General features: G+C 44.4%; 1 protein-coding gene across 2 annotated transcripts; it reads left to right on the plus strand.

Annotated features, from left to right (window-relative positions):
• Positions 1 to 4,599: 4,599 nt before the first annotated feature.
• Positions 4,600 to 26,316, plus strand: MARVELD2 (MARVEL domain containing 2). 2 transcript variants are annotated; one of them, XM_068130099.2, is made up of 8 exons: positions 4,600 to 4,633; positions 7,026 to 7,701; positions 14,392 to 14,908; positions 15,046 to 15,081; positions 16,734 to 16,843; positions 21,394 to 21,565; positions 22,871 to 22,921; positions 23,879 to 26,316. In XM_068130099.2, the coding sequence occupies exons 2-8, from the start codon at positions 7,175 to 7,177 to the stop codon at positions 23,999 to 24,001; spliced, it is 1,536 nt and encodes a 511-aa protein (XP_067986200.2). In that variant the 5' UTR covers positions 4,600 to 4,633; positions 7,026 to 7,174; the 3' UTR covers positions 24,002 to 26,316. The 2 variants fall into 2 exon arrangements, with proteins under 2 accessions (XP_067986200.2, XP_067986198.2); XM_068130097.2 differs by lacking the exon at positions 4,600 to 4,633 and adding an exon at positions 4,654 to 4,800.
• Positions 26,317 to 27,814: the final 1,498 nt, after the last annotated feature.

A 27,814-nucleotide genomic window follows, 5' to 3' on the forward strand; every position in this document is an offset into this window, starting at 1 on the left:
CATCCTCCTCTCACTATATCTTCACATAATGCATCCTCCTCTCGCTATATCTTCACATAATGCATCCCCCTCTCGCTATATCTTCACATAATGCATCCCCCTCCCGCTATATCTTCACATAATGCATCCTCCTCCCGCTATATCTTCACATAATGCATCCTCCTCTCGCTATATCTTCACATAATGCATCCCCCTCCCGCTATATCTTCACATAATGCATCCTCCTCCCGCTATATCTTCACATAATGCATCCTCCTCCCGCTATATCTTCACATAATGCATCCCCCTCTCGCTATATCTTCACATAATGCAACCCCCTCCCGCTATATCTTCACATAATGCATCCCCCTCCCGCTATATCTTCACATAATGCATCCTCCTCCCGCTATATCTTCACATAATGCATCCCCCTCTCGCTATATCTTCACATAATGCAACCCCCTCCCGCTATATCTTCACATAATGCATCCCCCTCCCGCTATATCTTCACATAATGCATCCTCCTCCCGCTATATCTTCACATAATGCATCCCCCTCTCGCTATATCTTCACATAATGCATCCCCCTCTCGCTATATCTTCACATAATGCATCCCCCTCCCGCTATATCTTCACATAATGCATCCTCCTCCCGCTATATCTTCACATAATGCATCCTCCTCCCGCTATATCTTCACATAATGCAACCCCCTCCCGCTATATCTTCACATAATGCATCCCCCTCCCGCTATATCTTCACATAATGCATCCCCCTCCCGCTATATCTTCACATAATGCATCCCCCTCCCGCTATATCTTCACATAATGCATCCTCCTCCCGCTATATCTTCACATAATGCATCCCCCTCTCGCTATATCTTCACATAATGCAACCCCCTCCCGCTATATCTTCACATAATGCATCCCCCTCCCGCTATATCTTCACATAATGCAACCCCCTCCCGCTATATCTTCACATAATGCATCCCCCTCCCGCTATATCTTCACATAATGCATCCCCCTCTCGCTATATCTTCACATAATGCATCCCCCTCCCGCTATATCTTCACATAATGCATCCCCCTCCCGCTATATCTTCACATAATGCAACCCCCTCCCGCTATATCTTCACATAATGCATCCCCCTCCCGCTATATCTTCACATAATGCATCCCCCTCCCGCTATATCTTCACATAATGCATCCCCCTCCCGCTATATCTTCACATAATGCATCCTCCTCCCGCTATATCTTCACATAATGCAACCCCCTCCCGCTATATCTTCACATAATGCATCCCCCTCCCGCTATATCTTCACATAATGCATCCCCCTCCCGCTATATCTTCACATAATGCATCCCCCTCCCGCTATATCTTCACATAATGCATCCTCCTCCCGCTATATCTTCACATAATGCATCCCCCTCTCGCTATATCTTCACATAATGCATCCTCCTCCCGCTATATCTTCACATAATGCATCCTCCTCCCGCTATATCTTCACATAATGCATCCCCCTCTCGCTATATCTTCACATAATGCATCCCCCTCCCGCTATATCTTCACATAATGCATCCTCCTCTCGCTATATCTTCACATAATGCATCCTCCTCTTGCTATATCTTCACATAATGCATCCTCCTCTCGCTATATCTTCACATAATGCATCCTCCTCTCGCTATATCTTCACATAATGCATCCTCCTCTTGCTATATCTTCACATAATGCATCCTCCTCCCGCTATATCTTCACATAATGCATCCTCCTCTCGCTATATCTTCACATAATGCATCCCCCTCCCGCTATATCTTCACATAATGCATCCTCCTCCCGCTATATCTTCACATAATGCATCCTCCTCCCGCTATATCTTCACATAATGCATCCCCCTCTCGCTATATCTTCACATAATGCATCCCCCTCCCGCTATATCTTCACATAATGCATCCTCCTCTCGCTATATCTTCACATAATGCATCCTCCTCCCGCTATATCTTCACATAATGCATCCTCCTCTCGCTATATCTTCACATAATGCATCCCCCTCTCGCTATATCTTCACATAATGCATCCCCCTCTTACTATATCTTCACATAATGCATCCCCCTCCCGCTATATCTTCACATAATGCATCCTCCTCCCGCTATATCTTCACATAATGCATCCCCCTCTCACTATATCTTCACATAATGCATCCTCCTCCCGCTATATCTTCACATAATGCATCCTCCTCTCACTATATCTTCACATAATGCATCCCCCTCTCACTATATCTTCACATAATGCATCCTCCTCTCACTATATCTTCACATAATGCATCCTCCTCTTACTATATCTTCACATAATGCATCCCCCTCTCACTATATCTTCACATAATGCATCCTCCTCTCACTATATCTTCACATAATGCATCCTCCTCTCACTATATCTTCACATAATGCATCCCCCTCTCACTATATCTTCACATAATGCATCCCCCTCTCACTATATCTTCACATAATGCATCCCCCTCTCACTATATCTTCACATAATGCATCCTCCTCCCGCTATATCTTCACATAATGCATCCCCCTCTCGCTATATCTTCACATAATGCATCCCCCTCTTACTATATCTTCACATAATGCATCCTCCTCCCGCTATATCTTCACATAATGCATCCCCCTCTCGCTATATCTTCACATAATGCATCCCCCTCTCGCTATATCTTCACATAATGCATCCCCCTCTCACTATATCTTCACATAATGCATCCTCCTCTCGCTATATCTTCACATAATGCATCCCCCTCTCGCTATATCTTCACATAATGCATCCCCCTCTCACTATATCTTCACATAATGCATCCCCCTCTCACTATATCTTCACATAATGCATCCTCCTCTCACTATATCTTCACATAATGCATCCTCCTCTCACTATATCTTCACATAATGCATCCCCCTCTCACTATATCTTCACATAATGCATCCCCCTCTTACTATATCTTCACATAATGCATCCTCCTCTCGCTATATCTTCACATAATGCATCCCCCTCTTACTATATCTTCACATAATGCATCCTCCTCCCGCTATATCTTCACATAATGCATCCCCCTCTCACTATATCTTCACATAATGCATCCCCCTCTCGCTATATCTTCACATAATGCATCCCCCTCTTACTATATCTTCACATAATGCATCCCCCTCCCGCTATATCTTCACATAATGCATCCTCCTCCCGCTATATCTTCACATAATGCATCCCCCTCTCACTATATCTTCACATAATGCATCCCCCTCTTACTATATCTTCACATAATGCATCCTCCTCCCGCTATATCTTCACATAATGCATCCCCCTCTCGCTATATCTTCACATAATGCATCCCCCTCTTACTATATCTTCACATAATGCATCCTCCTCCCGCTATATCTTCACATAATGCATCCCCCTCTCGCTATATCTTCACATAATGCATCCCCCTCTCGCTATATCTTCACATAATGCATCCCCCTCTTACTATATCTTCACATAATGCATCCCCCTCCCGCTATATCTTCACATAATGCATCCCCCTCTCGCTATATCTTCACATAATGCATCCCCCTCCCGCTATATCTTCACATAATGCATCCCCCTCTCGCTATATCTTCACATAATGCATCCCCCTCTCACTATATCTTCACATAATGCATCCCCCTCCCGCTATATCTTCACATAATGCATCCCCCTCTCGCTATATCTTCACATAATGCATCCCCCTCCCGCTATATCTTCACATAATCCAACCCCTCCCCCCTTATCAACACAAAATCCAACCCCTCCCCCCTCATCAACACAAAATCCAACCCCTCCCCCCTCATCAACACAAAATACAACCCCTCCCCCCTTATCAACACAAAATACAACCCCTCCCCCCTTATCAACACAAAATCCAACCCCTCCCCCCTTCTCAACACAAAATCCAACCCCTCCCCCCTTATCAACACAAAATCCAACCCCTCCCCCCTTATCAACACAAAATCTAACCCTCTCCCCCCTTCTGAAGACAAAATCCAACCCCTCCCCCCTTATCAACACAAAATCCAACCCCTCCCCCCTTATCAACACAAAATACAACCCCTCCCCCCTTCTCAACACAAAATCCAACCCCTCCCCCCTTCTCAACACAAAATCCAACCCCTCCCCCCTTATCAACACAAAATCCAACCCCTCCCCCCTTCTCAACACAAAATCCAACCCCTCCCCCCTTATCAACACAAAATCCAACCCCTCCCCCCTTCTCAACACAAAATCCAACCCCTCCCCCCTTATCGACACAAAATCCAACCCCTCCCCCCCTTATCTTCATAAAATCCAACCCCTCCCCCCTTATCTTCACAAAATCCAACCCCTCCCCCCCCCACCCCTACCTTCACCTGACCCCATTCCCTCCTCCCCCCTCTACCTTCTTTTTCCCCCTCCCCACCTTCATCTTCCCTTTCACAAAAACACGAAATTTTCTTCATTCTGATTGATGCGACGCCACATTTCGCCAAATAAGGCCGGTGAATGATGAAACATTTCCCATATGAAGAAGAGGAAGACGACCTTTTCAGGTGTTGTGCGCATGACGTCATAGTGACGTCAACACGTTGAATGCTTGTTTACTTCCGGAAGTCGGACAGGTGAGCAATGGCTTCCCACTTGGTTTCTATAAACGTCTCTTTCCAAGTGGTTTTATCATTTTATACATTAAAAGTTAAGTTAGTTTACGTTTTGTGTTCATGACGTGTTCGTCCGATTTGCGCAAAACAAGGAATTTTACCTTTTTAGTTTCTCGAGTTGTATCAAGGTACGGTAAGCTCCGTTTAATTCACTTCAGTTTGTAGGCCTCCTGTGAAAGGTTATTTACGTGTTCGGTAACTTTGTTTAGTTGTTGAGATATTCACCAATCAAGATGTTAAAAACTTCTGTTTATTCTGAGGTGAAGAGTTGTGAAGATGGTGAAGGTGAGGTTTGTTCGTGGTGGGGAGGACGAGGGGTTTGTGGGGGGAGAGAGGGTAACGAAGGTGAGAGGGAGGGGCAACGAAGGTGAGAGGGAGGGGCAACGAAGGTGAGAGGGAGGGGCAACGAAGGTGAGAGGGAGGGGCAACGAAGGTGAGAGGGAGTGGCAACGAAGGTGAGAGGGAGGGGCAACGAAGGTGAGAGGGAGGGGCAACGAAGGTGAGAGGGAGGGGCAACGAAGGTGAGAGGGAGGGGCAACGAAGGTGAGATGGAGGGGCAACGAAGGTGAGAGGGAGGGGCAGCGAAGGTGAGAGGGAGGGGCCAAGGTGTTTGTGGATGTGGAGAAGGGGTAACAGAGGTTAGGTTTGTGAGGGAGGAGTGGGGTAACCAATGTGAGGTTTGTGGGGGTGAGGGTAATAACGGTGAGGATTGTGGGGGTGAGAGGGTAACAAAGGTGAGATTTGTGGTGGTGAGGGGGTAACAAAGGCGAGGTTTGTTCATGGGGGGGAGGAGGGTATGAGAGGGGCTTGGGGGGGGCGGGGGTAGCAAAGGTGAGTTTGGGGGGGAGGGGTGGGGTAACCAAGGTGAGGTTTGTGGGGGTGAGAGGGTAATAAAGGTGAGGTTTGTGTGGGAGAGAGGGTAACCAAGGTGAGGGAGGGGTGGGGTTGAGGGTTCGGAGGATAACAATGGTGAGGTTTGTGAGTGAGGGGTGGGGGGGTGAGGGTACGGAGGATAACAAAGGTGAGGTTTATGAGGGAGGGGTGGGGAAATAAAGGTGAGGTTTGTGAGGGAGGGTTGGGGCAATAAAGGCGAGGTTTGTGGGGGTGAGAGGGTAACAAAGGTGAGGTTTATGAGGGAGGGGTGGGGAAATAAAGGTGAGGTTTGTGAGGGAGGGGTGGGGAAATAAAGGTGAGGTTTGTGAGGGAGGGTTGGGGCAATAAAGGCGAGGTTTGTGGGGGTGAGAGGGTAACAAAGGTGAGGTTTATGAGGGAGGGGTGGGGAAATAAAGGTGAGGTTTGTGAGCGAGGGTTGGGGCAATAAAGGCGAGGTTTGTGGGGGTGAGAGGGTAACAAAGGTGAGGTTTATGAGGGAGGGGTGGGGAAATAAAGGTGAGGTTTGTCAGGGAGGGTTGGGGCAATAAAGGCGAGGTTTGTGGCGTAAGAGGGTAACAAAGTGGATGCTGCTAATGTGGGCAATGGTGCAATGGTGACCGGTACTCTGGCATTGCCAATGGCAGACACACTGCCATGTGGGCAGACTCGCTGTTGTGAAAATAAACCAAGTCCACAACTTTGTCCCATAGGTAGGTTTAATCTCAATCAGATCTTTGGCATCATCCTGTAAAATACAATCATGCAATAGATATCAGGATCTTGGCATCATATAAGAATGATCGATCATATTAGTCAATGCAAGCAAGCCTAGAATATGTGCGGGTACGTACCATACAGGACTCCATGTCATAGTAAAATGTCACAGGAGTGGCTCTGCGTCGCGGACGTCCGAGGTCTTGTAGACGCCCCTCAGCGGTTTAAGTGGGCATCACTCCTGGGTTCAACTTTAATACATTTCCACTACACTCGCAATCTGCATTTGGACCGTCAATCCGTCATTCCTGGTAGGTAGTCCAGATTGCAGGTTGTCTGGGAAAATGTCAGGATATCAAGTAGGCCAACATGTTGAAGGACCAAACACTATGACGTGCGATATGTGGGTGGTATGCTGAGTACATCAACGGATGAGCAAGGCAATGTGGTCTTTTCTTTGACATTTTTTGTTTACAAAGAATTATATTCTGTATACAAAGTGGCATTATATTTGTTGGGATATAACGTGTGGATTAGTACAGTATTCTTTAAATCTAAAGGGCATTCCTGAAAATTAAGCAAAGTAATTTGAATATTGTGTGTGTGTAGGTGTGTGTGTACGTGCACGTGTGTGTGTGTGTGTGTGTGTGTGTGTGTGTGTGTAGGTGTGTGTGTACGTGTACGTGTGTGTACACGTACACGCTTTGGACTGGGTGTGCAGGTTAATATCATTATTCATTAACAGGACTCCTTTTCTGTCTTGCAGAAGCATTGATGACGTAACGTCTCTGTCGTGAATCCCACGGAGTTTTGCGAACACGTTACATTTTTCCCCTAAGTGGAGGAAACCTGATAAAGGTGTTTCACGCTTAACAGGTTACCCGAGGTTTGGATAACCTTGGCACCGAAAACGACATGGACGGTCGTGGTCTGGGGGACATTCCTGAAATAGCTCCACCATTGCCCGTGGTGCCAGCTGTCGGTGACCCATTGGATGAAGACCCATCGTTGGATATCCAAGAACCCAAGCCCGTTCATCGGTTTGTTCCATTCGCCATTAAAAATTTGTTTCAGAGAAACCGGGAACCACAACAATGGGAATTGCCCGCTGCAGATGCATGGCAATACGACCTCTCAACAGATGATGACGACGACGACGACCATGATCATCATGGCATTGGAGGGTTTCCAAACCAGATCTTGCCACCACCAACAGAGGGTTGGAACAGTGGATGTGGGTGCAACTCCGAAGGGTGGCAGGACAGCGCCGAGCCTTCGGTAACACTCCGAACAATCAGCCAACGGGAGGAGGAATACCGTGCACGCTACGGCTACATGCGGTCTTGGCCCGGTCTCCTGCGTTTGCTGGCTGTGATCCTACTATTTTGCGGTGCTGTGGTCTTTGCCTGTGTTTGTGCCAATATCTACAAAGACAACCAGTGGTGAGGTCAACCCAAATGTCGATCAAAATTTTCTTGCCCGCATGAGTTGTATGCTCTTGATCTTATTCTCAAAACTTGATGGTACGACCCACCTGTTCGGGTTATGGTGCGGTTTCTGAGGTACACACCACTCAAACATTCTTCTTGCGATATACAGACGATACGTTCTTCAGTAAGTAATGCGTAAAATGCAGCCACTCTGTGCTCGTTTACTTTAACCTGAAGCAGTTCAACATTCCCCGACACGACAAAATTATATAAATTAACCAGTTTGAACATTGAAGATGGCGCTGTTTGAGAGATGTGAACTGAGGGAATTTCTAGCAGAGAACTAACAATTGCAGCTGAAAGAAAAGCGAGTCTTTGAAATGATGTCACAAGATAAAACAGCTTGAATTTGCAATCCAATAAACATTGGGTGGTTTGGTTGTGCTGGGGTGGCGTCGCGTGATTTGGTTGTGCTGGAGTAGTTTGTGTGGCGTGGTTGTGCTGCGGTGGCGTGATTTGGTTGTGCGGGAGTACTTGGTGTGGCGTGGCATATGGCGTAGTTGTGCTGGGTTGTCATGGTCTGGCTGTGCTGCGGTGGCGTGGTGTGATTTGGTTGCGCTGGAGTACTTGGTTTGGCATGATTGTGTTGCGGTGGCGTGATTTGGTTGTGCTGGAGTACTTGGCATGGCATATGGCGTGGTTGTGCTGAAGTACTTGGCATGGCATATGGCGTGGTTGTGCTGGAGTACTTGGTTTGGCATGATTGTGTTGCGGTGGCGTGGTGTGATTTGGTTGTGCTGGAGTACTTGGCATGGCATATGGCGTGGTTGTGCTGGAGTACTTGGCATGGCATATGGCGTGGTTGTGCTGCGGTGGCATGGCGTGATTTGGTTGTGCTGGAGTATTTGGCGTGGCATATGGCGTGGTTGTGCTGGAGTACTTGGCCAGGCATATGGTGTGGTTGTGCTGGAGTACATGGCGTGGTTGTGCTGGAGTACTTGGCCAGGCATATAGCGTGGTTGTGCTCCGGTGGCATGGCGTGATTTGGTTGTGCTGGACTACTTGGCATGGCATATGGCGTGGTTGTGCTGCGGTGGTATGGCGTGGCATGATTTGGTTGTGCTGGAGTACTTGGCATGGCAATGGTGTGGTTGTGCTGGAGTGCTTGGCGTGGTTGTGCTGCTGTGGCATGGCGTGATTTGGTTGTGCTGGAGTACTTGGCATGGCATATGGCATGGTTGTGCTGGAGTACTTGGCGTGGCTGTGCTGCGGTGGTGTGGCGTGATTTGGTTGTGCTGGAGTACTTGGCGTGGTTGTGCTGCGGTGGCGTGGCGTGATTTGGTTGTGCTGGAGTACTTGGCATGGCATATGGCGTGGTTGTGCTGGAGTACTTGGCGTGGTTGTGCTGCGGTGGTGTGGCGTGATTTGGTTGTGCAGGGGAATTGCATTGAAAGAAGGACTTCCCAAAACCGCAGGAGTACCTTAGGGGAACGCCTGAAATTTGTCCCTTTTTTTTTTTTTTTTTTTTTTTTTTTTTTGCATTTGATCCCCAGTTCATGCCCCATGTTTGGGGTCTTCGGGTCACCGGGGTCAAAACAGAAAAAAAAATCTTTAAACTCAAAATTTGATAGGTAAATCCTGGTGGAATTTTTTGCATCTTTGCTGTCGGTGGGAATCTTGGGCATTTGCGATGACGTGCCATCGACTTCGCTCTCCTTATTAATCCCAGAAAGATTAATCGTTTTTGAGTTGATAATTGAAAACAGATTCTTGCTGATTGAATTATTTGTAAAAAAAAAATGTTTTTTTTTTTTGTTATAATTAACCCGTCTCAGAGATGGGTCTGTGGCTGTGTGTGTCTTGTCTGTCCCGTAATTATTTTTTTTAACCATTTAAGCTATTGTCATCAAAGTTTTACCAAAGGTTTATCTTACTATAATTCACTGGTCAACAAAATTTTAAAAGTTTTATGGTTCTAGTATATTTTGAGGTGATTCTAACCAACATGAACTGTAGATTTCGATTATGGTATCCAATTTTCACTAGCACATCCAGTTTTTGAGAACCAGTGTACCATAGGAATACCACTTCATTTGAAATTCACAAACCTCTTGTTAACCCTGAGAGAGTATTCTTACCACCACTTCATTTGAAGCTTGGTTTGATGAAGAACTTTGTGACGGCCATGGATCAAGATGGTGCTGGCTTCCACTACTTGCTGATGAAGTTCCAAGGCATTGTATCTGAGGCCAAAGTAAAGGTGGGTGTTTTTAATGGTCCTCAAATTTGTCTTGTACTCGCTAATCAGGACTTTGTAACGAGACTATATGAGCTGGAAAGCGTTGCTTGGGATAGCTTTGTGGCTCTTGCTAACAATTACCTTGGAAATTTTCGAGCATCAAATTATGAAGAGCTTGTGGACAAGATGTTGAAGAGTTACCAGGCGCTCGGTGCTCGAATGTCACTCAAGATGCATTTCTTCCATTCTCATCTGGACCTCTTTCTACAAAATCTTGGCGATGTCAGTGATGAACATGGAGAAAGGTTTCACCAGGAAATTGCCATCATGGAGACTCGATATCAAGGCCGATTCAATCCAAACATGATAGGCGACTAATGTTGGACTTTACAGCGTGAAAGTGATTGCTCCTACAAACGCAAAAGTAAAGTTCAGAAGCACTTTTAATGTGATGTAAATAAAAACTTAAAGTTCATATTATTTTTTGTGATATTGTTGTGGATTCGGGGGTCGGCGCTCCCCTTATCAAGGGGGGGGGGGATTAATCCCCTTGTCCTTTAAGCTGGCCGTCCCCCAATCCTGGAAGCTATAACGTCACTTCCGGTCGGTATTAGCCAGGGTGATTGGTCAATGGAGTCCCAAATTCCTGCTTACTAACCCGACCGTAAAGCGAGGAGATAACTCCCACCCTAGCCGCAGCGTTAATGGATACACCAAGCGAAGCAAAGCTGCAACTCGGGCCGTTAACAAATACTACTAAACCCGATCCTGAGCGGTTCCTATTGTGCCACAGGTATTCAATTGAGAAAAGACGCAAACGATCGAATGAGAGGAAACCAGAGTAAGGGAGAACAAATATGGGTCTATTAATTATTTACAAAAACCCAAAGAGGAAGAGGAAACGAAAGTAATATACAGAAGAGAAGAAACAAAAGGACACAGGGCAACCTTATCTAAACAGTCTTAGCTTATCACGACCCCAGGACAAACAGACAGACACACATGGGATGGTAGCTGGTAGGAGGAGAAGGTCCAAAGCCGATGGCTCCAGGCTCTGGATCCGCGGCGAAGAATGGCAGGCAGCTGGTGTCGTTGGCGCACGACCGGACCTCATAGATATATCAGGGCACTGGGATGCGGCATACGTAATATGCGTGCCAACTCTCTCTCTCTCAACGTTCGCATCAGAGGGTACCCTCGCGCAGATCTCATCAAGCAGTCCTCGCGCTCTTCTGGTACAATAAGCAAGGAGTCCGTGGCGCAGTTCTCCAAGCAGTCCTCCCCGCTTGCGCTTATATAACGCGCTCCAATATCACTCCGCGCTCCGCCAGGCCACGCCCGTCGGTCAGATTACATCAGCCCTGGTTGGCTGGTGGGGGCTTACCGGCCACGCCCTGATGGTGAGTTGACGTGGCCACACCTCGTTCTTGGCGCTCCGCCCCCTTCTTCTCCAAGCTTGACCGCGTGCGTAATGGCGTTTGGAGCGAGCGCTGAGGCGGCTGCGGCTGGCAGAGGCGCGTAATACTATTTAGAGAGAGAGGCTGGCAAAATGGACGGAATGGGGCCTATCTTATTTAATTAATGCAACGCAGATGCAACTATTGGGAACACAGCCTTATCTGAAACACATATTAACGAAATAACTGAAAGTCCTATGGTGTCCTACGTGTTGCCTATGGACTAGCTATGGGTGCGACCTTATTAAATGATGGGATATTTACAAGAGTTATTATTTACAAGTATTTACAAGTGAGGGGTTCTAAAACCGCAACAATATTTTATAAAGTTCATATTATTTTTGGTGATATTTTATGAAGTTCATATTATTTTTGGAGATTTACGTTTTTTAATGTGATGTAAATAAAAACTTTAAGTTCATATTATTTTTTGTGACAATAAATAGACTTATTGAGACTTAATCAAGAAATTTGCATGCTCTAAAGACTTTTTCCACACTTATGATGTACTACGTCAAGGTTACGTGATAGCGAAATTTTAAGGTCAGATTCGGATTTGTGGGCACCAAATTAGTTAGAAACAGTGAAAATAAGTCAGAACCAATTTGGCTGTTGACCAGTGTAATTCACCAAATGTCTGTCCGTCCGTTCGAAGGTACCGCAAAAACGGCTCAACCGACCACAACGATATTTTGGGTGGGTATTCCTGGGACCCCTGGGAGTAAAATAGGCTATATTGTTTTTCCAAGTTTTCCAATTTTCCAGTTTTTCCAAACACGATGGAATAATATTTACCGATATGAACAGTGATGTGGCTTTTGTTGAAATTCTACAAATACTGTTTATTCTACGTACCAGGAGAGAGAAGATCGACTCCTGACGAACTCTTCCGATATAAACGTGCGGCTCCGAAGTAACATGGCAGCGTGTGTAAGGCGACTGAGAAACAGGTGTAGCGGCCGCTTCCGTGTTACAGATTCGGCGCGCACTCTTCACACACAAACGTGCGACTGAGAAAGACGTGTAGCGGCCGCTTCCGTTTTGCAGAATTCAATCTTTTTTCAAAATGGGCGCCATGTACTGTTTAGATTTTGATGACTTGCGTGTGATATGATTCAACGGATGTTTATATGAATCGTTTAAAATAAAATAAAAGCCTTCAATTTCTGATATTTTGCCTTTTCATTTGGGCCTCCCAATTGAAGCCCTGCCCATAGGGCGGGTACCGTTGCTATTTATAATACGGAGAAGACAAATTCATAATTTGCCAAAAGGTTAAAGGTCAGCGTCACCTAAAATCATCAATTTTCATCCAACTGACCTGAAATTTCAATTTACCATTTTAGTTTTCTCATCAAATTTTCAACAAAGCTTTATTATGAGAATATGGAGAAGACAAATTAATAATTTGGTTAAAAGGTCAAAGGTCAAGGTTGCGTAAAATCACCAATTTTCACCCAATTGACCTGAAATTTTAATAATTTGCATATTGAGTCACTGAATTGGTTGACCAATCAAAAGCTACAAGCAGATTGTTTTATCTATCTATAATTCCAGTAATCTCTGTCTGTACGTTTGTACGTTTGTCTGTGACCGCTGTTTCTCGACAACCACGGGTCCGATATACTTTTAACTTGCCAGGTATATTGCTGGGGACCCGAGGATGTGCCTTTTCAAGGTTTCATATTAATCGGACAATTACTTACCGAGCTATGTCCAAAAAACGATTCAACCAATCAGAGAGCTTGCAGAGGGCTTTGCGAATGGACCAAACCATTCATGTAAATAGAGGGGGGGGTTCTGTGGTCGTTGCGAATGGACCAAACCATTCACATCGAATCATCGAATCACATCGAATGGACCAAACCGTTCGCTTTGGACCAAACCATTGCATGTAAATAGAGGGGGGGGGTTCTGTGGTCGTTGCGAATGGACCAAACCATTCATGTAAATAGAGGGGGGGGGGGGTTCTGTGGTCGTTACTGCCACGTGGTTTCAAAGTTTTTTTTTGTTGTTGTTGTTTGCACGCATGTTTTTTTGCACCCACGTACGGGCACGCCCTAGGATGTTTACACACACACACCCCTACACAAATTTTTTTTTTTTTTTTTTTTTGGCAAGGAACGGGCACCCACGTACGGGCACGTCCTAGCTTATATATAGTACGGGCATGCCCTAGTAGATCTAAAGCTGAAAGGTCAAGGTTGCATAAAATCAACAATTTTCATTTCATACTTTTAAAAAAAAACTGTTTTCGTTATTTTGAGCATAACGAAGAAGAAGACGTCTGAATACAAACGGACGCAGATTGTCTTTGCATTTTCAGATGCTTTCTAGTTGTGATTATTTTCTTTATTTTCTCAGGTATCTGCATTGTGCTTGTTTGTCAACATAATTAACCCAATGTAAGGCTGGCAGGATGGCCTAGAGGTACACACACTCGCCTCTGAGTTGGCTATCCTGGGTCTGAATCCCGACCCAGCTATAAACTGCCATCCTGGTGTTTCACAGGCACGGTAATTCATCCGTGTGTGTGCCGTCCCACGGATGGACGTTAAAAGGGTATCCCGTTTGTTAGCCTTAGTTGGTGGACTTGGAGATCCAACGGTGTCCTTCGCAGAGTATGTGAGCTCTCACTGGCACCATGGACAAATTACGCATCCACGTTTTAACCAGAAGGAGGGGGAGGGGGAGGGATCACTGCATCGGCGGCACCCACAATGCACCTGCAAGAACTGATGCTAACCCACAGCCACGTGCTGCCCATGAATGAAAATGATTCCCCATGGTAACATTTACAAAAAATTACATTTTTTTTATAACAAAAAATTTTGTAACAAAAAAAGAAGAGTAGATCATTCTGTTGGTTTAATGAACACTACCTACAGGAGATGGGAATCCTGGGGTGTGGAAATTGCTACATAAATGTTGTGCCAAATGGCCTCTTCCAGTTTGTTTATTTGTTCACCATATGCAGGACTAATATATCGGTATCTTTCATGGCAGGTACAACTTCTATGGTTATAACCCTATGTCACCTGGTGGCTATGGTTACGGTGGTGGAACGGGGAGCTACGGTTATGGTCATTACTCCTACGATGGGCCAAAGACTCCCTATGTGATCGTGGTGGCTGGCTTGGCCTGGGTTGTCACTGTGGTTATGCTAGTTCTTGGCCTTACGATGTACTACCGAACAATTCTGCTGGACTCTAATTGGTGGCCTCCCACAGAATCTGCAATCAATGCCGTACTGGCTGTGCTTTACCTCTCCGCTGCAATTGTGTACACCAACGACGCTTATCGGGGCGGTTTGTGTCGCTCCCCCGGCTTTGTGAATCCAATCAGCGGGACTTTCTGTCACATCGAGGGAAGTCAGTCTGTCGGGATGGCTTTCCTCTACATTTCGGCCATCTTGTATTTGCTGTGTGCTGGAGTTGCCCTCAAGATGTGGCAGCACGAAGTCGCACGGAGACGTAAAGATGCACTTGCCATGGAGGATCTTCGAAGCTCTGCTGAACCCGAGGTGATTCTTCGGGGACTTCAAGTTAGTTTTGGGAGTTAAATGGGCCCATCGATCCAATAACACTGGTTTACTCTGCTTATCGGGGGAGCATTGTATTCAACGGGTTTATTCCTTTCCTGTGGTTTTATTTTGAACAGAATCGACGTGCTGAAGATGACAACAGATATCGGAAAGTAAGTTTCTTTCTTTTCTTTATTTCTCGACATCGTCTTCCTTAAAAGCCGTGCGTCACGTCACGTATGTCATGTTTACCTCCGCCACCAAAGCTGGATGGAGGTTATGTTTTCACCCCTGTCTGTTTGTCCGTTTGTTTGTTTGTGAACAAAATATCTCAAAAAGTTGTGGACGGATTCGGCCAAAATTTGGCAGAGGTGGTGTATTTCACAAGTACGAAATTATTCGATTTTGGTGAAGATCTGGATTCGGATCCGGGTACTAGAAAATTTTAAAGTGATTATTCACCATTGGGAGATAGGGCCGAAAACGACGCATAGCAGGATATCTCAACATTTATGGATGGATTTGGACGAAACTTGGTGGGTGTCTAACAAGGACAAATGGATTAGATTTTGGTGAAGATGTGAATATGGATTCGGATATGAGAATTTTTTTTTTTAAAGTGATTCTTCACCATTGAGTGATGGGGCCAACCAGGCAGAGGTTTGCTCTCTACTGAGTGCCCTTCTAGTTTGTTACTGTTTCACAACTGTATTGGTTGTATATATACAGTGCATTCAGAAAGTATTCAGACCCCTTCACTTTAATCCCATTTTGTTATGTTGCAGCCTTATGCTGAAATCGTTTAAATTCATTTTTTCCCTCATCAATCTGCACTCAACACCCCATAATGACAAAGAGAAAACAGGATTTTAGAAAGTTTTGCAAATTTATTAAAAAGAAAAAACTGAAATATCACATTGACATAAGTATTCATACCCTTTGCTATGACACTTGAAATTTAGCTCAGGTGCCTCCCATTTCTCTTGATCATCTGAGATGTTTCTACACATTGATTGGAGTCAACCTGTGGTAAACTCAATTGATTGGACATGATTTGGAAAGGCACACACCTGTCTATATAAGGTCTCACAGCTGACAATGCATATCAGAGGAAAAACCAAGCCATGAGGTCGAAGGAACTGCCTGCAGAGCTCAGAGACAGGATTGTGTCGAGGCACAGATCTGGGGAAGCCTACAAAAAATTTCTGCTGCATTGAAGGTTCCCAAGAGCACAGTGGCCTCCATAATTCTTAAATGGAAGAAGTTTGGAACAACCAGGACTCTTCCGAGAGCTGTCCGCCCGGCCAAACTGAGCAATCGGGGGAGAAGGGCCTTGGTAAGAAAGGTGACCAAGAACCCGATGGTCACTCTGGCTGAGCTCCAGAGATCCTGTGTGGAGATGGGAGAAACTTCCAGAAGGACAACCATCACTACAACACTCCACCGATCTGGGCTTTATGGCACAGTGGCCCAGACGGAAGCCAAACAGTTCAACGTTGGTTTCATCAGGCCACAGAATCTCGTTTCTCACAGTCTGAGAGTCCTTGAGGTGCTTTTTTGCAAACTCCAAGCGGATTTTCATGTGTCTTTCATTGAGGTCTGAATACTTTCTGAATGCACTGTATATATACATATTCCCCTCGCCACTCCCCAACTACATAACAAAGGCCAATAAATTAAACTTTGTATTTCCCCCATTTGAGGTAACGAGAGCTGATGTAGAAAAGCAAGGAAGCTAACTATCATGTTAACAGGTTTGGTGCATGTTTGTGTTTGTCCTATGAATCATTTCTGTGTATTGGTATTAATGGTGACTGTGATGCAGGTTGATGCGTTTGAGGAGGGTCCTTTGACAAGGAGGAAGATGGAGATTTTTAATGGGTCCATTCCCCAGGGCCATGTTCCAAAGCCTGTGTTTATACCAGACTACCTCACGTGAGTAATGACTCCTGATTTATCTTTACCTTAACTCCAAAAAAGGATGATGAGTAACGATCGGATCATAATGTGAAATGATCCGTCAGAAAGAAAGGGTAAAAAAAAAAAAAAACACCTTTGGAGGCCATTTTCCCCCGCAAAGCGGGGGTTGGCCTTTTTCGGGGACCGTGGTTGTTGTTGTTTTTTGGTCACCTTTTTGAAGCAATGTTTTACGGCAGGATGCCCTTCCTGCCGCCAACCCTGTTTGTCGCCTTTTACGACAAACGGGGAATTACCAGTGAACTGGTACTCAATTAGCCGACCTCGGAAGGATGACAGGCTGAGTCAACCCCCCTGGCGTTAATTCAGCGATCGACCGAGATTCGAACCCAGGATCCTAGGATCCTAAGCCGGCACCCTAGCCGCTAGCCCAACACCAGGGACTAAAGGGTAGTCAAAGTCAGAAAGAAAGGGCAGTCAAAGTAAAATCGGTACACGTATGCTTAAACAATATAGGAACCTGGGTAAAATGGGAACAATAGGTCTCGGGGGTTGTTGGGGGAATAATAACTTGTTGTGGTACGTGGAAGTTCCGGGATGAAATTTGGACAAAATCTGTTGGATTATCTTTTCCACTCATAACCAAAGAATACAATAACGTACTTAAAATATTTCGGATTTCATGGTTTCACTTTCTGCTGCAGTTTTTTTTTGTTTGTTTTTTTTGTATACAGAGTCGAGGCTCATGGAAGAGCTGGTACATTGAACGGATGAGCACATAACTGGACAAAAGGAACAGTAGTAGGGAGGGAGGGAAACACCAATAATAGAGTTTGAGGACAAAATAGAGGAAGACTCGCACAAGCAATGGGTGTGGGGAGGAATGGGGAGCAGGAAAGGATGCATGGGGTGGACAAGATGGACACAGAAGGGAACTCTTAGGAGGGATAACCTGGGAATTTTGAAGGAGGAGGGATTGGGATGGGTTAAAGATGGTAGAAAAGATCATCATTTTGGATTTGGGATGATCTGTGATGGTGGTGAACAGCCGTCTTGAAGACCTGGAGGGAAGAATGACATTGAAGAGAAAGTGAGAGCTCGTTCCACAGGTGGGGAAAAAAGAGGAACGAATGAGTGGAGGTGAGCAGTGATCCTGGATTTAGGTAGTTTCATCCGATGGTGGTTTGGGGTGGACTGTGTGAGCCGTGCAGAAACCAGGGGCGGACAAAACACGGAAATAGCAGAGGGTGCAAGACCAGAGATTAGGTGGTAGAAAACACAGAGACGACCGACCTGTCTGTGACTAAAGCTTCTTTTTAACTGAAAGAAACCAAATAATAGATTTTGACAAACAGCCCAGGTCTGCACCAACTTAAGACAAAGCTGCACGAAATCTGCACTTCTCCTTCAGCATGGCCAAGCCCAAGACAGGTGTGACATTATTCGCACGTGCTACAGATTGATATCAGCCGTGCACGGGAAAATCTGATATACCTGTGGTCTTCAATTTCAGATTAACACACCCGGCACAAACATCACCTCCATACTGTTTGATCACACAACTATTGCAGATCATGAAACAGGGTGGGCCTTACTGGCATTGCCAACATCGTCAAGGCTACCACCTCAACGCATGCGTGTCAAATGAATGCTTTTGTTATACGTCTGGAGAGGCTCGTACACCGTCGCAAACAGCTCCCTTCGTGCCGTGTTTGGTTACACGAGTACTTTGTACTTTTGTTAACGAGGCGGTGATGTCACCAATCCTTGGGCACATCATGTCCTGCACTCCTTGGACACATAATGTCCTGCACTCCTTGGGCACATCATGTCCTGCACTCCTTGGGCACATCATGTCCTGCACTCCTTGGACACATAATGTCCTGCACTCTTTGGGCACATAATGTCCTGTACTCCTTGGGCACATCATGTCCTGCACTCCTTGGGCACATCATGTCCTGCACTCCTTGGGCACATCATGTCCTGCACTCCTTGGGCACATCATGAATGAAGACATGCCTTGTTTATTACCTCTGCCACCAAAGGTGGATGGAGGTTATGTTTTCATCCCTGTTTGTCTGTCCGTTTGTGAACGAAATATCTCAAAAATTGTGGACGGATTCGGACGAAATTTGGCAGAGATGTAGCGTATGTGACGAGGACGAAATTATTAGATTTTGGTGAAGATCCGGATTCGGATCCGGCCACTAGAATTTTTAAATGATTCTTCACCATTGGGAGATAGGGCTAAAACGATACATAAACAGGATATCTCAAAAAGTTTTGGACGGATTCGGACGAAACTTGGTGGACCGGTTGTGTGTCTGACAAGGACGATTCGATTTAATATTGGTGAAGATATGGATCTGGGTCCAGCTAGTAGAATTTTTAAAGTGATTCTTCACCATTGAGTGATATGGCCAATAATTTTACAGGTTTCTCCAAAACGTAGCCAACGCTGCTAAATGTGGAATCTGCGAACACAATGTGCACACAGTGCAGAATGCTTGTGGAGATGAGGTGTTAAATGCCTATCCCAGGAAAATTGGTCATTGCTGAAATCACTGTAGTAGTAGTAGTGGTAGTAGTAGTATTAGTACTATAAAATGCCAAATTATTACCACCTTCATGTCAGGGTCAGCCTGGGAAGGACATGTTGTTGTTGTTGTTGTTGTTGTTGTTGTTGTTGTTGTTGTTGTTGTTGTTGTACAACTCATTCATGAACCGGCTGGCCAAGCTTGCTATTCGACTGAGGATAACAAGAATTTGAATTTTGACAGGGTACCGGCAATAACTCAGCTCGTCTCTGCATATGACACTGAAGGGTGTTTAATGTCCGCCAGCTAACGCTTGCGAACGGGACACCCAACTTGGCATCCTTCCAATGGATGGCCGTGGATTCATCGGCCTGCATGCGAGAAACCTCAGGGTGATCTAGTTTATAGTTGCGTTGACATCTGAAGCAGGTGTGCATACCTTCAGGTTATCCTGCCAACCTTTATGGCTTAAATGTCAAACTGATTTGTTGAAGTATTTGATCCAGATGAAGTTGTAACTTCTGAAGATGTAGATGGGATGTGAACTCCAATCAAAATGCTTGGTTGACCGCCTTGTTCAATATGCGGATATAATTCAATTTGATATGGACTGTTATTCAATGGAACTGTGCAGTGGTATCAATGGAACAAAATCTGGGAATTGCATATGTAAAAGATGTGAGGATCGATCATTTGATGACAAAGATGAAGAACCAAAATATATGTTCCTGAGCTCAGAATTGAATTTAGGAAAGCTTTAAAGTTTCTGTTACCATGAAGACACGATAGAGGCATCAGGAGGATAATAATTGGCCGTTAAATGAAGAATAAAGTGAGCTTGGAATAGTGAAGACAAGTATATTGAGATCATGAAGAACAGAAACATTCCATTGCGTGTAAAGATTAGAGGTTCTAAAGCCTGGATGAGATCGGTATTGATGTGAGGAAGTGAAACGTGAGCAATGCAGATTGAAGATGTGAAAATAATAGAAAGAAGAGAGATGAGAATGAAACTTTGGATGGGTGGATTGTCTCTGAAAGAAAGAATGCAGAACTCAGAAACCAGGAAGAGATTAAAAATGTATACTTGTGAAGAAGAACTTGGTTTGGAAAGGAAGAACTCCTCCCGGAAGAGGAGATGTGCTTGATATGGTTTGACCAAAACGAAGGTCAGATGAAACTAACGATAACAACAAAGCTCATGGTAACAGGAAGAAAGCGGAGCAGGTGTCCTTAAAATGCCGAGATAGATGTGGAATGTTTGGGATTGCGTGAAAATGCTGCAATGGATGTATCCGTATGGAGGAATTCCATCATTCGACCAACCTCTGAAAAAGGGGGAAAATTGTTGTGAGATGTTTCTGGTCATCGTTGTAATTCAGGTGTTTGAGTCTAAGAATTGGCTTATTGATTGTTTTTGTGCAATATTTATATTGTCTTTACCTCTGATACCAAAGATAGACAACACAGTTTATGTCTTTACCTCTGTCTGTTTGTGAGCAGGATATTTTAGAGGTATGGACGCATTCGGACGAAACTTGGTGGGCAGGTTGGGTGCGTGACAGGGACCAATTGATTCGATTTTGGTGAAGATCTGGATCCGGATACGAGATTTTTTAAAAATCATAAGTGAATCTTCACCATTGAGAGTTTGGGCCAAAAAACGATACATAGCACGATATCTCCAAACATGGTGGACGAGTTGGTTAGGAGACAAGAACAAGCCGATGAGATTCTGGTTCCGCTCCGAATCCAGATCCACGTCCACGTCGTCCAGTCTAACGGTTGGGATACAAAACGTAAACTGTTCAGCCGGGCGCAGGTATGCGTTCTACCGAGCACCGTTCTAGTTTAAGGCTTGAGTTTAGTCATCGCTTAGTTTGATCTATGTGAACTATTTCTGTCCAGTGGCGTTTGTGTAACTTTATTAAAAGTTTGACATTAGTTGATAAATCAAATGTAACTGTTGCTCTTTGTGGTTTTTATTTATTTATTTATTTAACTGATGTTCTTTTTTGCCTTGCACCACAGTAAGTTCCCAGCCATCAGGAACGACAGGGAGCGAGCGAGGTATGCAGCGGTATTTAACGATCAGTTTGCAGAATACAAGGAGCTGACCGAAGAACTCAAGGAGACGAAGGGTCGCTTGAAGGAATTGAACACCTTGATCCACCAACTATCTTCATTCACGGAGGGCCCCACCGTATGACATACCGAGCATAACATGTCTTCGACTCTCACTAATGTGCAAATCAATGTTTGTGTTTTCTTTTAAAGAAAGGCTGAAAGGAGTTGGCATGTTGATGTTCACATCTGAACCCCTGGCTTATGATGTGGAGCACTCGGGTTCAAGACCCATACACCTGCCCATTGTCGAGTGATGTCCTTGTGGTTGATGTAAAAGATGTCTACTCGTGTCTGTGTCCCGTATATTTATATACGAGCTCTAACATGAGCCTTCGGTAAATGAAAAACTATACTAAGAGAGAATTAAAAAATGCGTATTTAACACAAATTAAACTAGTAATAGGTGTCCACAACCATCCTTGACCATGTTGTGGAACGTCGGCCGAGGACCTAACTTATTCACCTTCATTCGTTTTCTCCATATCCGCTTGAGCGATTGACATGAAACTTTCATCATGAGCCTACCCATGAAAATGTCACGTGATCATTGGATGGAAAATGCGGCCGCCATTCTAAAAAGTCTTTTCTGTAGGCCTGGGTTGCAAGGTGTTTCAGGTATCGGGAATAAACGACCTTGATCTCGCTTAGTTCGGCCTCCTCCAAATAAATACCAATACAGTAGTTTACAAAAATGGAGGGAAGGAAGTTATCACCTGATCGAGCAATAAATTAAAAATGTTTTGTTTTCCATCTTTGGTGTTTTTTTGTTTTTTTTAACCTCTAGATTTGGAAGGTAGTTGGAGGTTATGTTTTCAACCCTGTTTGTCTGTGAGCAGTATATCGCAAAAATTTATGGACAGATTCGGATGAAACCTGGTGGACAGGATGTGTGACAAGGACAAATTGACTCGATTTTGTTGAAAATCCGGATACTCAATTTTTTTAATTATCAACGTGATTCTTCATAATTGAGAGATCAGGCCGAAACGATATACAGCACGTTATTTCAAAAAGTTGTGGACAGATTACAAAACTTGGTGGATGAGCGGGGTAGGTGACAAGAACAAGGCTATTTGATTTTGGTTCAGGTCCGAATCCAGATCCAGCCTATCGGTGGATACAAAACATAAACTGTTCACCAGGCGGAGGTGTGTGCTCTACCGAGTGCAGTTGTAGTTTTTTGTTTTAGCCTCACTACCAACAATTGTATTTAACTATGAATATACCTTTGAAAGTGTTGTGGGTACGATACAGCATGATAGTGTCATCATTTAATTTATACAATGGTTGTTTAAATTTTAAAAAACAAGAGCATTGCGTTGTTGGTTGTGTTTAAAACATTGTGGATGAGTTATTTATTTATGTTTGTCAATTTTTACAGGAAACGGAAAGGACCAAGAAAATCTTTCGAGAATATGAACGGAAGAAGAATGTGAGTGAATTACCTCGGACACGAATCGGTGCATTATTCCACAAGATCTGTCGATATAGATTTGGGCTGTTTGGCCATATCCCCCCTCGCTCCCGTCGATGTATTTCTCATCGACAAGTGAATCTTTATCCTTAAAACTGTTGTGTGACTTGCTCGGTGCCAATTACCAATCACCTGGAAAGCCTCGTTTCTTGTGAGCATTCTGCTTATACCTCCGTGTGTTTGCTTCTTCACATGAAGCATTCGGTTTTGTATATTCCTTGACCAATCTAGTTAATCGGTGATGGTAAATCGAATGGCGAGAGTATTAAAATGTGCCCTCGACAGGGTATTTTGACGTTAAATGGCAGAAAATGCAGATTTTTCCATCAGGATAAATAGTTAAGCAATAGGTTGTGGAATGTGAAAATATTAGGCGTTTCCATAAACAAGGAAAAGGATATAAAATTGAAGTGAGCAGCAGTCTTGGAAATTAGGAATTTTTATGTTTGAATTCCTTTTGACAGTTGGGATTGAGGGGGAAGGAGGTTGAATGGCTGAGTTGAGTAGCAGATGCAAGGCCAGATTAGAGGTAGTCAAAGTCAAACGATCGATTCGTGGGAATGATGGAGACCGGTGGGTCCTGTGTCCTGAATTAATGATGGGCAACATCGATGATTTATGGAACTCTCCCATATATTGGAGAATGCTGGGTGCCAGCCCACAATTTAAACCAATACAATACTCCAAAAAGAACTGTCTTATGAATTATGATCAAGTTGGGACACAGCTTTAGAAAAAATTGGAAATGTTTGTCAGGATATGTCTGACGGTGAAATCCAATAATTGGAAGGATGTGACTTCCTGCAGAGACTGATCACGTGAATAAATAGGAGAATTGACAAACTAGTCTTCCCAGAGCGACAAAGTAAGGAAGGTGGAGTGATCTGCGTTTCACGTATTTCTTCCCCTTTGCAGGATCCAGCACTCAAGGAAAGACGAGACCGGTGCGAGTACCTGAAGAAGAAGCTTTCACATATCAAGCGGCGCATCAGAGAATACGATCAACAGGAGCCGGGCGGTCTACTTCGACTGGTCTGATGTGCATCATGGAGCCAACAACTCCCAGTTCATCCACATTGATGAAACTACCCGAGTCAAGCAAGAGACTTCATTGGTGGTCCCAATTTAGCATTATTACCTGATTGGTTGTTGTGTGATGATCAGTAGCTTCATCACAATGATGCGCAATGTTATATCAATTATATCTTGTATAATTCCCGAATTTTGAGAATCAGAGCTTCTTTCATATGCAGCTGTGGGTTATCACAGGAATTTTAAATTTGTTCAGAATGCCTGCGATAACTCGCCTACTCTTCGCATAGGAGACAGTGGGATCTCGAAGGTCCACCAGGTAATGCTTGCAGATGGGATGCTCGGATTTGACTCCACCACGAGAGACGATGCACCTTGTAATGCGACGCCCTACCTGGCGAGCACCGATCTCATCGTTTATAGTCTCATCGTTTATAGTCTGGTCAAGAATGAAACCCAAACTACGGTAACTGTGCTATCTTTGCGCTGTCCTGTTGGGCTCCATAATTGCAAATGTGAGCTGGTTACCTGTACCACCAACACAACGACGGAGGTTGTTTTCACCCCTATTTTACACTGCTCCTTTCCTATGCCATCTCCAGGCGCTGCATGTCGTCATTGCCGGGCACCGAAGGGGGGCTCGGCAGTGACGCACGCTGAAAGGGAGTACTCGGTTTTCACTCTGGTTGTTTTCTTTCTTGTTTTCTTGTTGTACACCGCACCTTTCCTATGCCATTTCCAGGCATTGCAAAACGTCATTGCCGGCCACCGAAGGTGGCTCGGCAGTGACGCACGCTCAAAGGGAGTACTCAGTTTTCACTCTGGTTGTTTTCTTTCTTGTTTGTTTGTTGCACACCGCACCTTTCCTATGCCATCTCCAGGCATTGCAAAACGTCATTGCCGGGCACCGAAGGGGGCTCGGCAGTGACGCACGCTGAAAGGGAGTACTCAGTTTTCACTCTGGTTGTTTGTTTGTTTTGTTTTCTTGTTTTCTTGTTTGTTTTCTTGTTTATTTGTCCGGGCGATATCTCAGCCATCCTTTGAGCTAGGAAGCTGAAATTTCGGCACAATAGTGAGCAAGTCCTTTGTCAAAAACTGTATTTTTTGTTTTTTGATTAATCAATTAATTGAGGAGTTATTTAATTATTAGCGATTAATTAAGTACCAGTTACCAGTTAATTACCAGTTAATTAATTACCAGTTCACTGGTAATTCCCTGTTTGTCGTAAAAGGCGACTAACAGGGTTGGCGTCAGGAAGGGCATCCGGCCGAAAAAGCATTGCTTCAAAAAGGGGACCAACAAAAACAACAACAACCACGGTTCCCGAAAAAGGCCAACCCCCGCTTTGCGGGGAAAAATGGCCTCTAAAGGTGGTTATTTTTTTTTATATTTAATTAAGTACTTATTTAATTAATCAAATTTACTTTCTCTTCTGGCCATTAACTCAGGCACCTTTTGAGTTAGGAAGCTGATATTTGGACATGCCAATGACCAGGTGATTTGGCTGCAAATGTTATTTTTGATTTATTAATTAATCAATTAATCGATTAATTATTTAATTATTCGATTAATGACTAAAATTTTTATTTTTTTTAAGTTACAGATTCTGATGAAATGGTGCTGGTTTATGTGTTCTATGACCGAATTGATTAATAATTACATTTTTTCATGATTTGTTTTTTTTTTTTTCATTATTAATCATTTATTTATTTTCTTTCTCATTTGGCCAATATCTCAGGCACCTTTTGAGCTCGGAAGCTAATATTTGGACATGACAGTGACCAAGTGATGTGGCCATCAAGTATATTTTTGATTTATTGATTAATCATTTAATCGATTAATTATTTATTGATTAATCAATTTATTATTTAATTTTTTTTATTAATGCCTTATTTAATTAAATTTCTAAAAGATACATTTTCAGATGAAGCACGAGTGGTTTAGTTATGCTATTAGCCAATTGATTAAGAAAATATTTTGTGATAATCTTTTATTGATTTTAATTATACAATTAATCAATCAATTATTGTACACCTCTCCCTCCCAATACAGCCTCTATGAGCTGCACTGCGGTATTGCCGGGTGCTGGAGGCGCTGATTTATTGAGGATATTTATTTATTTGGCATGGGGGCGGTGTACTTGTCTTGTTTGTTTGTCTGTTTGTGAGGAGGATATCTCAAAAAGTTATGGATGGATTCGGACAAAACTTGGTGAATGAGTTGTTTAGGTTAGAAGAACAAGCCGATTCGAATTTGGTTCAGGTCCGAATCCAGATCCGGCGTCTCAGTGGGTACAAAACGTTAAACTGTTCAGCCTGGCGGAGGTGTGCGGACTACCGTGTGATTTTTGTTGGTGTGCACCTTACTGAGCCGAGTGCCGTTCTTGGTGTGCCCTCTACCGAGCCGAGTGTCGTTCTTGGTGTGCGCTCTACCGAGTCGAGTGTCGTTCTTGGTTTGCGCCCTACCAAGCCGAGTGTCGTTCTTGGTGTGCGCTCTACTGAGCCGAGTGTCGTTCTTGGTGTGCGCCCTACCGAGCCGAGTGTCGTTCTTGGTGTGCGCCCTACTAAGCCGAGTGTCGTTCTTGGTGTGCGCTCTACCGAGCCGAGTGCCGTTCTTGGTGTGCACTCCACCGAGCCGCGTGTCGTTCTTGGTGTGCGCTGTACCGAGCCGAGTGCCGTTCTTTGTGTGCGCCCTACCAAGCCTAGTGTCGTTCTTGGTGTGCGCTCTACCGAGCCGAGTGCCTTTCTTGGTGTGCGCCTTACCGAGTCGAGTGCCTTTCTTGGTGTGCGCCTCACCGAGCCGTGTGCCGTTCTTGTACATTTGTTCCATTTAACCCAATATGTTCCGATGCATCACAAACGAATGATGTGAACTTTTTGTAGTTTACATCATGACTAGATATGATCGTTGTACTTTGCTTTTGTTTTGAAATGTTGATTCTAGTAAAAGTTTAAAACACAAATTAAGTTTATTAATCGCTTTTGCTTTGACCTACACCATGGATTTTCCACCAATGTGTACATCCATGTATCTTTGTCAAATGCATTGATTTTTTTTTTATACCTCCATGAAGCGATGCTTTTGTGATGACTACGTGAATGCCTACGTGACTACGTGAATCTATGATATTCCTACGTCAATAAACCACGCTCGGAGGGCCGAGGTGGTGGAATTGCCGTTATCCACCGTCAAGACATCAAGACCAACCTCATCTCCATCTCATCTGCTCCATCATTTGAACACCTGGCTTTAAAACTCTCTGGTCACACGCAGTCAGTCATGGCTGTCGTCTACCGCCCTCCCAAACCACACCCATCATTCCTGTCTGACTTCTCCTACTTTCTGACCCAGCTATGTTCCCTCTCCCCCTCAATCCTCCTCCTTGGTGATTTCAATATCCACATGGACTCCACTGACTCCACAATAACCACTGACTTCACTGATTTACTCACCTGCTTTAACCTCACTCAACATGTCGACTTTCCTACCCATATCCGTGGTCACATTTTGGACCTTGTCTGCTCCACTGGATTAAATTTGCACCATCTCTATGGCTCCGACCTCACCCTCTCTGACCACTTAGCCATCACTCTGACCATCAACATCCCCGCCCCAACACCAAGGCATTATCGCACAATCAACTTCCGTAAGCTAAACGCTCTTTCACCTACCTCATTCTCATCCACCCTCTCTGAAAAAATGTCCACTTCTCCCTTCATTGACCTCCACACCCCTTCCGACCTCACTGACTACTACAACCACACTCTCTCCTCCTGCCTTGATCAGCTTGTGCCTGTAAAAACCAAAACAGTTTCTTT

The sequence above is a fragment of the Myxine glutinosa genome, chromosome 11 (genome assembly GCF_964187855.1).
Source record: "Myxine glutinosa chromosome 11, kmMyxGlut1.1, whole genome shotgun sequence".
Lineage (NCBI taxonomy): Eukaryota > Metazoa > Chordata > Myxini > Myxiniformes > Myxinidae > Myxine > Myxine glutinosa.